Source organism: Bombyx mori, chromosome 19, assembly GCF_030269925.1.
Source record: "Bombyx mori chromosome 19, ASM3026992v2".
Lineage (NCBI taxonomy): Eukaryota > Metazoa > Arthropoda > Insecta > Lepidoptera > Bombycidae > Bombyx > Bombyx mori.
Window position 1 is genome coordinate 8295841 of NC_085125.1, and position 18049 is coordinate 8313889.

Consider the following 18049-nt stretch of genomic DNA (forward strand, 5'->3'; position numbering starts at 1 on the left):
TATTCATTTACCCGCAATACTCTAAATTTGTATGAAACGCAATAAATGGTTTATTATTATTATTACGTAGATGGCGCCCGGGTCATTTCTTTATATGAGTATTTTTATAATTTTAGCGATAGTCCTGAAGTTTTTGATGTTGAGAGAAACTTCTCTTTTTTTCCTACCTATGCTGATGGCCTTGAGAGGCTGTTTCAGCTTCTCCTTGACGTGTAGGTGAGCTCACGAGGTTCAAACCGGAGTGTTGTTAACACTGGCCCTAGCAAGAGCAGTCCTTCGCAGAATCTACCACCGGATCGGAAACGCGACCCACTGAGAAGATCCGGCGAGAAACTCAGTGGGCTGTGTCTATGGGAAGCTTCTCTAGTTATGCGTCAACGGAATACAATGTGTGTAATGTGTGCGCGCAATGTATTTGTAGGGTATGGACCACGTGTCTGCTAAAAACGTCGTGCATCGGGATTTGGCGACGCGGAATATTCTAGTGGTGAACAAATATCACGTTAAGATATCCGACTTCGGTTTGGCCAGAATCATTCCTAAAGAAGAAAACACGTACAGACTTAAGACTGAAAGACTGTTACCAATTAACTGGTGAGTTCGTATGAATATAATTATGCTTTACATAATTAATTCGTATATAGTCATATTCATGGTTGTTTTATTCAATTCATTCGTGCCATTATAAATCTTATGGTGCACTCAGTAAAACAATTTTTTTTTGTGTTATTCTCGATTTTGTAGTTTCAGTTTGTAGTCAGTTTACCTAGTTCATTATATTATCATTATTTACAAGGTAATAATATTCAGTCAATTACCGCACGCAGTATCATTCTACGTGGAAATAGGAAATCGGATAAAAATCAACGGTATTCGCATTGTGATATCTTAGGGGCTTCAGTAATTATTAAACATCAGATAAGCTGATAACTCATTTATTAACACCCAAAAAAAAATATTATTCCATTATTAAATATTATTATATCCTGTAATTATTATTATTGCTGTATTGTGTAGAACAGATCGCTGTTGGGGTTAAAAGTTCTCGAGTGGCGACCGCGTATCGGGGGTTGCGGGAATCCCCTAGATCGGTTGTGTTGTCTATGAGCCTATGTCCGGCTGTGGACGTCTTTGAGATGAAGTATATGTAGATAGATGTATTTTAAGTTTCTGGAATATTCCAGGTACGCCCCCGAGTCGGCCGTCGAGCCGTGGCACTTCTCGACCAAAAGCGACGTGTGGTCGTACGGTGTAACCGCCTGGGAAATATTTACACGTGCCAGACAAGAAGTTCCTAAGTTCGACGTAGATCGGCCGAGGGAAAGAGCGTCGTGGTGAGGAATTATGTTATGACTTTTACATACATGGGTTTTTTTTTATTGCTTAGATGAGTGGACAAGCTCACAGTCCACCTGGCGTTAAGTGGTTACTGGAGCCCATAGACATCTAAAACGTAAATGCGCCACCCACCTTAAGATATAAGTTCTATCAGTATAGTAACAACGGCTACGACGACTTTCAAACCGAAACGCGTTACTGCTTCACGGAAGAAATAGGCAGGGCGGTGGTACCTACCCGCGCGGACTTACAAGAGGTCCTACCACCAGTTATTGCGCAAGTTATAATTTTGCGGGTTTGATTTTTATTACACGATAATTATTATTCTTTCACCATGGAAGTTAATTGTGAACATTTGTTAAGTACATATTTCGGTTGGGGGTTGATTGCTTCCCGCTTCCGTAGGTTTAACCCGCGATTCCCTACAAGTGACCCCTGGGTGGTGCAAAACGGGAGCCGAATACATAATCGGTGGTAGGACTTGTCCGACTGGCTGGCGACCACCCTCCAACTAGAGTCCGCCGCCAAATAGCCTAGCTGTGTTCCGGCGTGTGGGTTGGAGAGCCAGTGTTATTCCTACCCTTTCCTCTTCCTTGTTGGGGGTGAATCTTGGCGATACCTGGAACATGCGGAGCAGACGTGCGTGTGAGCTCGCGGGACGTGATTGTTTGACGGGGGTATAGGGAGACCCAGTGAAACGGTGTTCGCCGCCGCCCGCCGGTCAGTTGGGGACCTGAACCCGGGTGTCACTACTAAACTCCGCCCCGGGAAGCTGTCCCGCCAACCGGTGTAAAATCCTGTCGTGCGGTCGTCGTGCCGGAGTCGGAGACCGGAGTGGATCCCGGCGATCGCACGCAGGGTGGACTGGGGGCCCTTCCATGCCCTGCGTCAGTCGCTCACGCAACCCGTGGTCGAGCACGTACTGTGCTCCGCGCTTTATTCAGGTATTGTCACGATTTCGCCTCGAACATCCTACCCCGCCCAATCCCACTCTCCAAATAAAAAAATATAAAAAAAAATGAAAGTTCGAAAAAGGAAAAGGGTTTTGTCGGCGACTCCCCATTCCACATTTAATGTGGATTTCAGCAATGTAAGGGGTCTACATAGCAACCTCGACGCCGTACACCACCATCTTGAGACGGCGCAGCCTGCCCTTCTTTTTCTGACGGAGACGCAGATATCTGCTCCGGATGATACTTCGTACCTTGAATACCCCGGCTACGTATTGGAGCACAACTTCCTGCGTAAAGCCGGGGTGTGTGTATTCGTCCGGGCTGATGTCTGTTGTCGCCGTCTACGAAGCCTCGAACAACGGGACCTGTCCCTCTTGTGGCTGCGCGTAGATCACGGGGGCTGTACCCGAGTCTACGCGTGCCTGTACAGGTCCCACAGCAGTGATGCAGGTTCAGCTCTGATAGAGCATGTGCAAGAGGGGACTAACCGCGTGCTTGAGCAGTACCCATCTGCGGAGGTGGTGGTTCTTGGAGACTTTAACGCTCATCACCAAGAGTGGTTGGGGTCCAGAACCACTGACCTCCCGGGTCGGGCTGCCTACGATTTCGCCTTGGCCTACGGCCTCTCCCAGCTGGTGACACAGCCCACCCGTGTCCCAGATATTGAGGGGCACGAGCCTTCTCTGTTGGACCTTCTGCTGACCACCGATCCAGCCGGATACAGTGTGGTGGTCGACGCTCCACTTGGATCGTCTGATCACTGCCTTATCCGTGCTGCCACACCACTCTCTCGTCCTAGTCGTCGAACGACGACCAGGTATCGAAGAGTTTGGCAGTATTTGTCAGCAGATTGGGATGGATTGCGTGAGTTTTACGCATCCTACCCATGGGGGCGGTTCTGCTTTTCCTCTGCTGATCCTGACGTCTGTGCGGACCGTCTTAAAGACGTGGTGCTCCAGGGGATGGAATTGTTTATTCCCTCCTCTGAAGTGCCCGTTGGGGGTCGCAGCAGACCCTGGTATAACAATGCCAGCAGGGATGCTGCACACCTCAAGCGGTCCGCATACGTTGCATGGGATGATGCTAGGAGACGTCGGGATCCTAACATCTCAGAGGAAAGGCGGAAATATAACGCCGCTTCCAGGTCCTACAAGAAGGTTATTGCCAGGGCGAAATCGGAGCACGTTGCTAGAATTGGCGAGCGACTGAAGAGCTATCCCTCTGGGAGCCGTGCTTTTTGGTCGCTCGCCAAAGCTGCAGAAGGTAACTTTTGCAGGTCTAGTCTCCCACCACTACGCAAGTCCGATGACAGTCTGGCCCATAGTGCGAAAGAGAAGGCTGACCTTCTGGTCAAACTCTTCGCCTCGAACTCGACTGTGGACGACGGGGGTGCCACACCACCGAACATCCTCCGGTGTGATAGTTCCCTGCCGGAGATCTGCTTTACACAGTGTGCAGTCAGGCGGGAACTCCGACTCCTGGACGTCCATAAGTCGAGCGGGCCAGACGGCATCCCTGCAGTGGTTCTGAAAACGTGCGCCCCTGAGCTGACGCCTGCGCTAACGCGTTTGTATCGCCTCTCTTATTGCGCTAACAGGGTTCCGTCTTCATGGAAGACTGCCCACGTCCACCCTATCCCCAAGAAGGGTGACCGGTCGGACCCATCGAGCTACAGGCCTATCGCGATAACTTCCTTGCTTTCCAAGGTGATGGAGCGAATAATTAATATACAACTCCTGAAGTATCTGGAGGATCGCCAGCTGATCAGTGACCGACAGTACGGTTTCCGTCACGGTCGCTCAGCTGGCGATCTTCTTGTATACCTTACTCACAGGTGGGCTGAAGCCTTGGAGAGCAAGGGCGAGGCTCTTGCTGTGAGCCTTGATATTGCGAAGGCCTTCGACAGGGTCTGGCATAGGGCACTTCTGTCGAAGCTACCATCTTACGGAATCCCCGAGGGTCTCTGCAAGTGGATCGCTAGCTTTTTGGATGGGCGGAGCATCACGGTCGTTGTAGACGGTGACTGTTCTGATACCATGACCATTAACGCTGGCGTTCCACAAGGTTCGGTGCTCTCCCCCACGCTTTTCATCCTGTATATCAATGACATGCTGTCTATTGATGGCATGCATTGCTATGCGGATGACAGCACGGGGGATGCGCGATATATCGGCCATCAGAGTCTCTCTCGGAGCGTGGTGCAAGAGAGACGATCAAAACTTGTGTCTGAAGTGGAGAACTCTCTGGGGCGAGTCTCCAAATGGGGTGAATTGAACTTGGTTCAATTCAACCCGTTAAAGACACAAGTTTGCGCGTTCACTGCGAAGAAGGACCCCTTTGTCATGGCGCCGCAATTCCAAGGAGTATCCCTGCAACCTTCCGAGAGTATTGGGATACTTGGGGTCGACATTTCGAGCGATGTCCAGTTTCGGAGTCATTTGGAAGGCAAAGCCAAGTTGGCGTCCAAAATGCTGGGAGTCCTCAACAGAGCGAAGCGGTACTTCACGCCTGGACAAAGGCTTTTGCTTTATAAAGCACAAGTCCGGCCTCGCGTGGAGTACTGCTCCCATCTCTGGGCCGGGGCTCCCAAATACCAGCTTCTTCCATTTGACTCCATACAGAGGAGGGCCGTTCGGATTGTCGATAATCCCGGTCTCACGGATCGTTTGGAACCTCTGGGTCTGCGGAGGGACTTCGGTTCCCTCTGTATTTTGTACCGTATGTTCCATGGGGAGTGCTCTGAGGAATTGTTCGAGATGATACCGGCATCTCGTTTTTACCATCGCACCGCCCGCCACCGGAGTAGAGTTCATCCATACTACCTGGAGCCACTGCGGTCATCCACAGTGCGTTTCCAGAGGTCTTTTTTGCCACGTACCATCCGGCTATGGAATGAGCTCCCCTCCACGGTGTTTCCCGAGCGCTATGACATGTCCTTCTTCAAACGAGGCTTGTGGAGAGTATTAAGCGGTAGGCAGCGGCTTGGCTCTGCCCCTGGCATTGCTGAAGTCCATGGGCGACGGTAACCACTCACCATCAGGTGGGCCGTATGCTCGTCTGTCTACAAGGGCAATAAAAAAAAAAAAAAAAAAAAAAAAAAAAAAAAAAAAAAAAAAAAAAAAAAAAAAAAAAAAAAAAAAAAAAAATTTCATTAGTAAGTACTGTTGCATCGCTCGATACGTATGCACCGGACGTCTTATCCTTTAGGCCACGACGACTTCAAATATTGTATATACGTGCGTATATTGTCCTTTGTTTGGCGGCGTTGTAATGGTTTTTGGCGCTTACTTAATACTAGTGGTCGCCCAGTAGTCGAAATTCGACTATAATTAATTTAAATTATAAGTTTGAACATTATTAGGGGTCCATTGTCAAATACTATCATAGACCGCGATAATAACAAATTTCGCCAAGGTTAAACTATAGATTAATAATATTAAAGACAAACAATATTAATCTATTTTCAATTTGACTACAGACTTTAACAATAAACAAAATATATATGCGTATGTGTGTCTAATACATGGTAGGGCGTGTAATGGTTTTTTTATTGATTTAAAGTATTTTTATGCACAATTTGAAAAAAAAAAATTGTACTCTGTACTCTTTCTCTATATAAACTTTAAGTGTGGAAAAATTCATAATCCTCCGTCCGCGCAATTTTCGTAAAAAGGGTTACAAAGTATTTGCTTCACGTATTAATATATTATTATATAGATATTTGAGTACGACTGTGTATAACTTAATAACGACAATGTAAACAAATTTCTCCAACAAATTATTGCCAATGACATAAACGAAATAGCGATAGTATAAGTTATAACCAATAGTATCAAGTCAAGCCCGGTGTCAAGGAATTCAGTTACGATTCGATGTTTCCTAAAGACATTTCGGAGTTCTTTGGGTTTTTTTTTTAATTCATAGTTTTTTTGACACACGTGAATTGTCGAGTCATTAAAGTGAAACTTTTGATTGATTCATCACGTCATATTTCGATGCCTCCAATGAACACTACTCTAACTCAACATTTTGAAATTTTCGTTTTTCATGCAAATCGCTTCACTATGTTAAAAGTATTACAATTAATAATTATTGATGGGGTTCGAAGTAAGAGTAAATCAGCTAGTTACACAAAAAAACCATAAATATATCTGCAATAATAAAGATTTTATCAACTTTTTTCGTTTAAACGCTCCTCCTGTAAATCTACGAATTTGGAGTTAGCGTAGTGTTCATTGGAGGCATCGATTTATTTTGAGGTGAACATTTCTTAAGTGACGTTGTGATTTGAAACTAGATGAGATAAAAATAAATACAAAAGCAAGAGAATAAATACTTTTGTAACTTTCACTTTTACTGTACACGTACGTCTTTATCATCGCATAGCATTATATCTTGTTGTTTTTGACGTTAAATATACTAATCATTTTGTTTTATTTTTCAGTTTTCAAATACCCGAAGAATGTCCCTCCGAGATATTCAGGTACCTCATGAAGGAGTGTTGGGCTCTCGATCCGAATTTACGGCCAAGGTTTATTGACCTAATACACACATGCAAGAGATTCATAGCGGAATATCAGTAATATTCGTATTTTGGATGGTAGTGCAAAATGAATAATGAAGATTCCAAATTCAAAAACGGTCAGAAATTTGCTTAAATCAATGAACAAAATATATGAAGCATCAAGGTATTGTCTTTGAACGTAATAGCTGTTTAGTCCTGTTAGTTCCTCGTGTGATGTAAAGATGGCGCTTTAATTTTAAAAACCCTGACAAATCCTTTTTGGATGAAATTTAGATGTCAATGCATTTAATGAATACGTAAGAGACAGGTTTAATACATAATACCTCATTATTAACGAATCTAATATTTATGCTTTAAATATTATTGTATATATAAATATTTTTTCAATTTTTTTAACGTTCTTCTTTACCTTGATAATTGTTGTTTGAAATATCAATGATATAATAAATTAAATAATCTACACATCTTATACAGTTTAGAACTTGAAGATTGGTTATCAAAAAGTTTTCTAAAGGTTATTTATGTTTACTGTTTATTCTATTCTATTATGTTCTAAATTCACCTGGTGTATCGAACGATCCAAAACTCAGCGTAGCAAAAAGCATGTTTTTGATACAATCAAATTTCAAAATAAATCTTGACTTAGTAATAAGACTTTTGAAATGAAATCTACAGTTTTAACTGGTTTGAATCACTTAAAGATTTGTATATCACATTTGAACAATGATCTTATTAACTGTCAATTACCAGTTATGAGCTTTAGACAAAACTAGTTTTAAGAATCTAATTAGCACGTGTGGTCTTCGATCATAGGTGAATGTATTTGTGTCGGCATGCAAAGTTAAATTAATTATTTTCTACGTAATAATTATTTGCACAAACTATCCGATTTGTTTTTTTTTTGTTTGTGGTTCCTTGAAGCATTTGCCTTTAGCGTATAAATGAGATTTGTTTTGTAATTTTTTTTTTATTTTTATTATTACTCATATTTTTGCCGAAATGTTTTATTTATGGTCTTATTTTAGAACTTATTATTATTTTAGTTTTGTGCAATCAATTTAATTATAGTTTTAATTTTTATTGTCATTATTTTACCGATATACGTTTTATTGTTTATATGTTTTTATTTTATTTTAAATAAGCGACGGTTAAACTTGCCGATATCATAGTTCGATACGTTTCGAAGTCAATTTTAGTTTAAGGAAAATGCTTAAGAAAATATTGTTGTGAGCTGTTTGACTATTCATAGGTATCTAACGAGACAAGTGTGTCGCTAGAGAACAAAATGATCTATTTATATTAAATCGGTTCTGCCTCGCACTCATTTCTCATGTATAATCATTCAATATAATATAGTCATTCTTCGGTCCATAAGCCATTTTCCCGAAAATAAACCTTCGCGACGTAATAATACGATCGAAAAAACATCGAATTGGAAGAAGAATTAAATGCAACCACAGAAATATTAAAGTAAAGTTATAAGAAGTTCAGATGTAAATTTTACATTTGTGTGCGTGTACTTTTGTACTATTAGTAGTACTCATGAAACATGTGGAATCCGTAAATGTAACTTGAAGTTCTCTTGACACTATTGAATTTTTATTCTAACATGAAATGTGGAACGGGACTTTTCCTTATATTTGCAAATTCCGGCGCAGACTTTTCAAAATAGAGCAGAACATGGTGACGTCATCTGGGGCCAAAATAAACAGGCTTAAGCATACACACGCACAATGGCTAGATGAAAAACGAATGTTTGAATTATTAGATTTTTTGTAAAATCTTTAGAGACAAATAATAATTGAATAAAGTTTTTTAATTTAATTAGCATTATTAACTTTAGATCTTTTTGTTTCTTGGCGTCCGATTGTCTTTTGAAACTCTAAAGCTCATCGTTATGTACTGTAGGAAAAAAAGTGACTTTAATTTCATAGAATGGTTAATCCCATTGTTGGACTATAGAACCAACCAAAGATGATATTAAACAATTACGTAAAGATTAAAACAAACAGCTTTTAAAATTATAAGATTAAATGTAATTGCATTATAATTATATTTATATCAATTATATGCGATTTACTTTTGCGACAAATATTTTAGACTTTTAAAAGTTTTTTTTAAGGAATAGTGTTATTGTCTATGGTCGTGTGATTGTTTCATAGATGTTTGAAATTATATTTTTTTTATTCGTTATTTGTATTTTAAAGTGATAGAAACATGGGTGATGTGATTAAGACTGTATGCGTTTGAGGGTGCTACAAGTGTAAGTGGGCCTTAATAGAAATGTGGGACGGAAATGATTTGGTTAGAATTTTAAAATTTTGTCCTAAGAATGTTATATAGCCTCGTTTAAAAGTTTGTGATTTGGTTAAGCATCGACTTTGCTGAATGCTTGGTAAACTTAAAGTAAAAAGTCTGCGAAGGACTTGGTATTTTGGTTGATGATTAGCAAATGCTTAAAACGAATGTATGAATAATCTTCACAAGGAACTTTTTTTTTACAGCTACAAAATGTAACAGAATCATATACACGAGAAGATTTTGTCCAATATTATTAACTTGTGTAACTAAAAACCGTCCTTAAAATTAAGTGATGTTATATCGGTTGATCTGGCCCTAATAGATTTTTTAGCGATGGAAAAGCATGTTTCACCTTTTTTTCATATTCGATTGCAAGTATTTCGGCTATTTGTATAGAAGGGATAAAAAAAGATTGCGTAAAAAGGCTATTAATTTGGAATATTGTTTTATTTGAAAATACGTATTTGTAATTTGAATACAACGAATTTTTAATATCGGATATTTAAATAAAATCATATTAAAAAGGGATGAGATTAAAATTAAGCTATATGTAGGTCGTAATGTTGCCTATTTCTCTAAATATATATATTTACTGTGTTTCAAGAAATTTTAAATAAATAATTAATATCCAACGTTTGGAATTTGAAATGTTTATGAATGTTGTAAAATAGGCTTGTTGTTAATCTAGTAACTATTATAAATGAGTTTTGATAGAATAATAAGCACAACGCTTACACATTAAGTTTGTTATAAATTTCACTTAAAAATTTTTCATTGTAACGAAAATACGTCAATGAATTGACAGTCAATTAATTCTTGTGTATTCTGTAAGTGTACATTTAGGTAATTAATTTTAATGTTTTGATTGCACCAATGCAAAATACGATACGAAGTTTTGGAGACTGAATCAATGCAGTTTTGTTGTAAACGTAATGTTGATCAAATGTTTTTACGTACACGTGTGTAAATTTTTAAATATCAATTTATTGCAATAAAATATTTTAATGGATTTTAAGTACCTAGTTATACTTACTTGAATTATTAAAATAATGTTCAAAATTTAAATGTAAATCAAATTCATGTTCTGTGTCCTGAAAATGTCAATGGTGGTAGGACCCCTTGGGAGTCCGCACGGGTAGGTACCACCACCCCGCCTATTTCCGCCTTGAAGCAGTAATGCGTTTCAGTTCGAAGGGTGGGCTAGCCGTTGTAACTATACTGAGATCTTAGAACTTATATCTCGAGGTGGGTGGCGCATTTACGTTGTAGATGTCTATGGGCTCCAGTAACCACTTAACACCAGGTGGGCTGTGAGCTCGTCCATCCATCTAAGCAATAAAAAAAAAACTGGATTATAACTGTAAATTAATGCTACGTCATCACGTGAGATCGATTTGCACAAAGGGGGTTTAGTATAACAAAATTATTGACATAAACTTTTTAATTATACGTTATTATTTTTACTTTGACCACTGTTGACGTAAAATATGAATAATTATTTTAAAATTGGGACAAACAAATTGAAATTTTGGAAATGTGAAAGAAATTTTTTTTGTATTTTTAATAGATTTTTTTTTAATGCAAATGTTATATCATATGAACAATAATAAACTATACAATAAATCCGAAAGAAACAACTGATAGTTTAAAAAAATCTAATTTGGATTGGTGTATAAATTAATTGTGATTAATTTTAAGTGAATTTGTTTTGTATTGAAGACTAGGTGCGTGGTTTTGGAAAATGTAAAACGGATTGGATCGTTTCATACTCATTTAAAGTCATGGAAATATATTTATTTCGTAGAAAAGACTCATCGTGCTATTGTACAACGTATTTATAAAACAATAAGGTTAATTGTTTTTTTTAAATATGAACGAGCAAATTTTTTTGCCTATATTTTTATTTTAAGTCTTAACATTTAATCAAAGTTAATTGAAAAAATAAGTTAAAGGTTTTTATTTCATGCCAGACAGATTGAGATGGTACTGTTTTGTAAAATGATATCAATGTTCAAGATAGAATTCGTTTTACATTATTCAAAGCTTGACGTTTGTCCTTGTTATTATTGCCATGAAATTTTTAAATAAAGAAATTGATACGTACATATTTTTTATTTATTTATTTAAAGAACAGAACATCTACTAACCCTGATACCCCTGATTCCAAGCTTAAACTATTGACTTATTACTTACTAGCGGCCCGCTCCGGCTTCGCTCGGGTCTTTAACAATTTTTTTAGTAAGGATACTTAATTTTTGTTAAAAAAAAATAGCCTATGTCACTCGGAGATAGTGTAGCTTCCAAACAGTGAAAGAATTTTTCACATCGGTTCAGTTGTTTCGGAGCCTATTCAATACAAACAAACAAACAAACAAATCTTTCCTCTTTATAATATTAGTATAGAAAAGAAGTTGAACATGAATTTGGATTTTATAATTAGCGGTCGCCGCAGTGGAGAGTATGAGTTTCTTAAAGATTTCTCAGGACGCCATAAAAATAAAAATGAAATGCGGTCGTACCAACATAGTGAAGTCGTCGTGGCCTAACGGATAAGACGTCCGGTGCATTCGTGTTGAGCGATCACCGGTGTTGAGTCTCAGGCGGGATACCAATTTTTCTAATGAAATACGTACTTAACAATTGTTCACGATTGACTTCCACGGTGAAGGAATAACGTCGTTTAATAAAAATCGAACGCGCAAAATTATAATTTGCGTAATTACTGGTGGTAGAGGGAGGACCTCTTGTGAGTCCGCGCGGGTAGGTGCCACCACCCTGTCTATTTCGGCCGTGAAGCAGTAATGCGTTTCGGTTTGAAGGGTGGAGCAGCCGTTGTAACTATACTTGAGACCTTAGAACTTATATCTCAAGGTGGGTGGCGCATTTACGTTGTGGATGTCTATGGGCTCCAGTAACCACTTAACACCAGGTGGGCTGTGAACTCGTCTACCTATCTAAGCAATAAAAAAGTAATCTAAAGCACACACATACACATACAACAAAGAAAATAACTATGTATATAAAACAATAACTTATATAACTTATCCAGATTAACAAAATTTGGATATTATAGTCACAAATTATTGAGGGTAAATTGTATGATGTGATGATGAAATATTACAATAATTAAATGGTGATAGGTATCTTTAAACTATGGTGATTCAGAAGTATAGGATCCTGGGGTACATCGAGGATACTCCAGCTTTTTGGCATGAGATGTGTTTAGGTACAGAGTCTGATTTCGGGACGTTACGGGACGGTCCACGGAGCGTACTCCAACAAATAAATAAAGTCGGGATGACGGGACCATTGGAACCCGATATCACAAATCGGGCACTAATAATTAACTTGAATGGTTATGTACCATTCGTATATAGTTTATTTACGTGTGGACTCTTTACTTCAACTGTTTAGCGCGGTTTCTAAATGACTGGCTATAAGGGTAGCACGCGTTTTTATACAAGCGGTGACAAAATATGTTAAGATGCAGTCCATACCTGAACGCGGGCCGCTAGAATCACTACAGTGCAGTGCACGCCGATTCACGGGTCGCTTTAAAATTGTGCATAATTTATTAATGTGTTACAGCATAACCTGACTCGACATCCAGATCCAGGTGAGGGAACTCTTCAATGATTAGCAGCGCAGAAATGTATACGTATTCAATTAGGATACAGTTAACCCTCCTATAACATGGTAGATACATTCCTACTAAGTCCCGTGTAGTGCAAAACCGTTTTATATGAGACTAGAAGCCAGTACAAAAAGAGTATATTTTTTTCTGAATGAAACATTGCAACTATGTCTGTATGTATTTTTCTACCTATTACACATATAAGAAATAAGCAGCAAAATATCGGTTATTCCCATATATGTATTGTGTGTTCATAGAGCATAATGTAATTATCTAAATATTAATTTTAAACAAAAATCTTGTTATTGTGTTGTAGAAATACCGTTTTCATAAAAGGGTATTGGAGATATATTTTTTTCGGCTGTTTGGTAAAGTACCGTGCTGTAGGAGGGCTGTAATTCATTTTAAGCATCACTATCACGATTTTTTTTTAAATGTATACATGTATACACTATGAATTTATTAGATTTGAAATTAACATTTTAGCTAACTTTAACCTTGAACTTCTTATTAATTACAAGGCTGAGTTAGAAAAAAGGCGAGGAAAGATGATTATACGATAGGAACGGTAGAACGATTTTGTGGCTTTCTTGGCATCAAGCAATCTTTACATTGTAGTCTACAATCATGCTATCTATTATTGCAGACAGATTATGCGTATGTAGAAGTATAATGACTTGAAGAGGCGGGCGTGAGGTGTCGGTTATCTGATCGATTTTTAGATAGACAGACAGTCTATCTGACGGTAAGTGGTGACCGTCGCTCACGGACTTCCTATTCACTTCCACTTCCTACAGCTGAAGATTCAAACTTAATTCGAAAATATGTATATCGTAGCACTCTGAAAACCAAGGAGCTTCTGGTGTATGGTTTTGGAGCTGTGGATCCTTCTGCTCATTTTAGTTGTTTTTTATTTTATTTTGACACTACTGTAAAGCCGCCACCGTCCGCTGTGACTATCAATACATGAACGATATATCCAGTAAGTAATTCTTTAAAATTATTCACGCGTTATCTATCGTAGTTGGTACAGTACTACAAAATTTTCTCTGAAGTAGGTACCTACTAATAGTAACTTTACAAAGTTTTAAGTCAATCGATAGGATGTTTTTTTTTTATTTATTTATTTTTTGGTCAGGAGGAAATCGCCGGACTTCCGCCCTCCACTGGGGACGGCGGGCGGAGCATGTCGGAGTCGAACCGACTAAAACCTCCTGTCGCTCAACAACCAACGTCCAAACCTCACATGAGACAGAACTCATGAAAAGGCAAAGGGGGGAAAGTGAAGTGTTTAGTGCGGAGCCCATCTCTCCCATATAGGCGACATTCATACAAAGGTGATGAACAAACAAACACATAAATATTTTATCTTCGACTATACTAGAATAGAAGTAATATGTTGTATGTAGTGTTTGCGATTAATTAATTTTAATTACGAATATTCCTTTTGTATTTACTATTTACTTTTGTGTTTACGCAAACAATGATTAGGTATTATTTTGAATAATGAAAACGAAAGTAATGAAACATACCTAAAGAAAGTCTACAGTTTTTTTATTAATATTTAAATAATTAAAAGTACCAATTATGAAATACCAATTTAATATTGTGAATTTATGTGCATATATATCGATTCAACGTCTGCCTAGATCATTAATAAAACTTTGTAGAAATTTTGGAAGCCTTCGATTAATTATCCGGTATTGTGTAGGCCGGATGCGGTTTAACTGACATCATGGGCTGTGGAATAGACGTCGGTGTCCGTAATCGATCAATTGGTGTCAACTCACCGCGTTAAGTGAATTTACGTTGATGAGTCCGCAATTGCACTCGCTTGAATAACGCTCGGCTTGCACGTAATTTCTCAAGAGAGACGTAGGTAAAGCGTGATACGATTAAAATTGAATTTTAAAGTTAATGTACCTAGTTGTCTAATTGTTTTTTTTTTAGCAAATCGGCTCCTTTTGTGTACCTATTCATTTCAATCGTTTACAAACAATCCTAAAAAAAATTAAAATATCCTAAAATGTGTGATAAATATAGTAAATATAGTGTAAAAATATTCAGAATAACAATTTGATTCATACTTTTACACTAAATTGAAAACGCCAAAAGCGCGAGTGAAGCATTTTCTCTTTTTTTGCAAAAAAAAACTCACTTTACTTATTCTTGCTTTAAATGTATCATGACCGTTTAATCAAAATGATTAAAACACTTCAAAATCATACACCACGATCTTCTTTATTCTCTTCCGAAATTTTCCTAGATTGACATATAGTAGATATTCATTACAGTCCTTACGATAAAATGCTTTCGATTATCACATCGATGCGAAGCCATCACAAATATAATCACAAATGTTTGAGTTAATATAACGATATTAATTTATTAAGTAGATTTAGTTCCAAACGGAAACAGATATTTTTATAAGATAACAGCCGATTTAAAGTTGACTAAACACGTCATTACGGATCCTCCCGATCCATTAACGGTGCTTTTAGGTACCACAAGCACCGGTCACCGTCCTCGTCGAACCCGTCGCTTGCGACGAAGGGCTCGACGAGCGAATTAACCCATAGACACAGCCCACTGAGTTTCTCGCCGGATCTTCTCAGTGGGTCGCGTTTCCGATCCGGTGGTAGATTCTGCGAAGCACTGCTCTTGCCAGGGTCAGTGTTAGCAACACTCCCAGTTTGAGCCCCGAGAGCTCACCTACACGTTAGGGTGAAGCTGAAATAGCCTCTCTCTATCAGCATAGGTACTAAAAAATAGTTGACTAATGCTGGATTCCTCTACCACTATACTCTATTAAAAACTTTAAAGTATGACGATTGAATAAAATGTTAACAGAAAGTGGCACTAAAAATAGTTAGAATTATCTTATTACCCATGACCGACGGTAGTCTGTAGGGTCGTCTGCCTACTGCGGCCATGAATGGCTTAATCTCATATCGAGGTGTGAAATGCTATTTGGTTTAAGCGACATTTAGCTTAATACGCGACATTTATCTTTGGAATTAAAGGTCCGTTTTATTTGGTATTAGCAATATTAGCATCAATAATTCGATGTTTTAATCGAATTTCAATGATGTTTTTACACCATTTAAATAGCTGAAGAAAACTTGTAATGATATTTTTTCCAAATTTTAAATGGCTATTCTCTAAAGTTTCAAAAATGTCGCTTAATCCAAACTAGATGATGACCGAGCTTTGCTCGTTTTTTTTTTTGTTAACGCCATCTTGTTTTGTCTTTAAAGCGGTTAGTTGCCCTCAATTAAGAAAAATAGTATTATTATTCGCCAATAGATGTACGGAAGAGTTGATTATTGAAAACACGAATAAAACATTATTTTTTGAAAATAAATCGTAGCTAGATCGATTTATCGCCCCCGAAATCCCCTGTATACTAAATTTTATGAAAATTGTTGGAGCCGTTTCCGAGATTCAGATTATATATATATACAAGAATTGCTCGTTTAAAGGTATAAGATATAAGATAAGATAACCTTTCACCACTACTATTCCATATTCGTACTAGGACCGACGCAAAATTGGTGCACTCGAGATGAGGTGCTGGCGGCGACAACTGTGCATCCCATGAACAGCGTTTAGGACCAAAATCTCAATTATGGCGGATATAAAAATCGAGCAAAGATTATAAATTATCGTCGACTGTGTAAATACGAATCTACTACCCGTGTGGACTCACAAGAGGTCCTACCACCAGTAATTACGCAAATTATAATTTTGCGGGTTTTTTATTTTTATTACACGATGCTGTTCCTTCACCGTGGAAGTCAATCGTGAACATTTGCTAAGTACGTATTTCATTAGAAAAATTGACACCCGCCTGCGGGATTAGAACACCGGTGATCGCTAGATACGAATACACCGAACATCTTATCCTTTAGGCCACGACGACTTGAAATGAGTGATTATTTACTCTATTAAAGCGTGTAACAATATATGTATACATAAAATACTCGTACTCTCTTTTTGCACGAATTTCAGCACAACAGTTGGCTACTTATAAACTTATTCATAACGAGTAAAATAAACTTGCATTGATCGACATAGCCATATCATACACTCAGCCGGTGAAATTGCTAGATAGATTGATGATCCGTTTGCACTTGTTCGGTTATTATATACACACTATGCTAACTTATTTAATGCTATTAGCGCGATACAAGCATTCGTCAAATATTTAGTGTTCTTAGATACCAACGTGACAGACCCCTTAAATAAATGCTTAATAAACCAATTTAAGCCCATTATAATAAGATTGTCAAAGAGTGTTATCTATACTTAATATTATAAAGAGGAAAGATTTGTTTGTTTGTTTGTTTCGAATAGGCTCCGAAACTACTGGACCGATTTGAAAAATTCTTTTTCCATTAGAAGCCGACACTGTCCCTGATGAACATAGGCTACTTTTTTAATTTTTTTTTTTATTTTTTTTTTGGTTTCATGTGTGTTTTAATGTTTCCGAAGCGAAGCGAGGGCGGGTCGCTAGTTCATAATATAGATGAATAAGACCATGTGGACGGTTTGTAGATTTATAAAGCTCCGTAAATCATTAAAAATATAAGCCCTAAACGTATTTCGAGTACATTAATACCGTAACTCTGGATCCAATCCCGATATTGAACATTGATGGTGGCGTCCATCGGCCTTTGTTTCGGATTGAAGGAAAACAAAGTCTGAACTTGCGAAAGCAATAAGATTTAACTAAAGTAGTTTAAGTAAAGTAGTTAATAGAAAACTATACACACATACACATGTATGTATATCTTCTATAAAATTCAAAAGTAAGTAAGGTCTTAATCGCTTATAATTTCTTCTACTATGCGAATTAAAAAAAAGAGAAAACCACAAAAATGTATCTTTGGCATCGAATTTACAATTCCACAATAATTTAATTTCTTTTATTAGTGTGGAAGGGAAGGGATGTGTAAGGGTAAGAAAATCGCAAAACTTAGAATTAATATCCTTTGACTCATTTTCTGCGAAAAAAGGTTCTTTAATGTTTGCCAAAAGTAATCACAAAAGCTAAAATGTCTCTCAACTCGAAGCGATAAAAGGTTTTGTAGTTTGTTTTATTCGTTTTATAGGAATTTTTACTTACTGGCGTTCCCTAAACGTTCTTAAAGAAATTGTTTGCGAAGTGAACATTTTTGTTTCGTAAATAATTCTTTATCATTTAGCATGTTTAAATGTGCTTAACGTTCTCGCATTCGATTCGAAAATATCTACCTTCTGTTCATTTTCCTTTCAAGTGCATTATCAAATAAAAAA

General features: G+C 37.8%; 1 protein-coding gene across 3 annotated transcripts in view; it reads left to right on the forward strand.

Moving 5' to 3' along the window:
* Window positions 1-11220, forward strand: part of LOC101746320 (tyrosine-protein kinase JAK2) — a 38292-nt gene extending 27072 nt beyond the window's left edge. For all 3 annotated transcript variants that reach the window (XM_004922334.5, XM_021350577.3, XM_062674025.1), the window contains 3 exons: window positions 422-594; window positions 1185-1334; window positions 6736-11220. In XM_004922334.5, the coding sequence (XP_004922391.1) occupies window positions 422-594; window positions 1185-1334; window positions 6736-6874 (462 nt within the window). In that variant the 3' untranslated portion in view covers window positions 6875-11220. The remainder of the gene's footprint in view (window positions 1-421; window positions 595-1184; window positions 1335-6735) is intronic.
* The last annotated feature ends 6829 nt before the right edge of the window (window positions 11221-18049 follow it).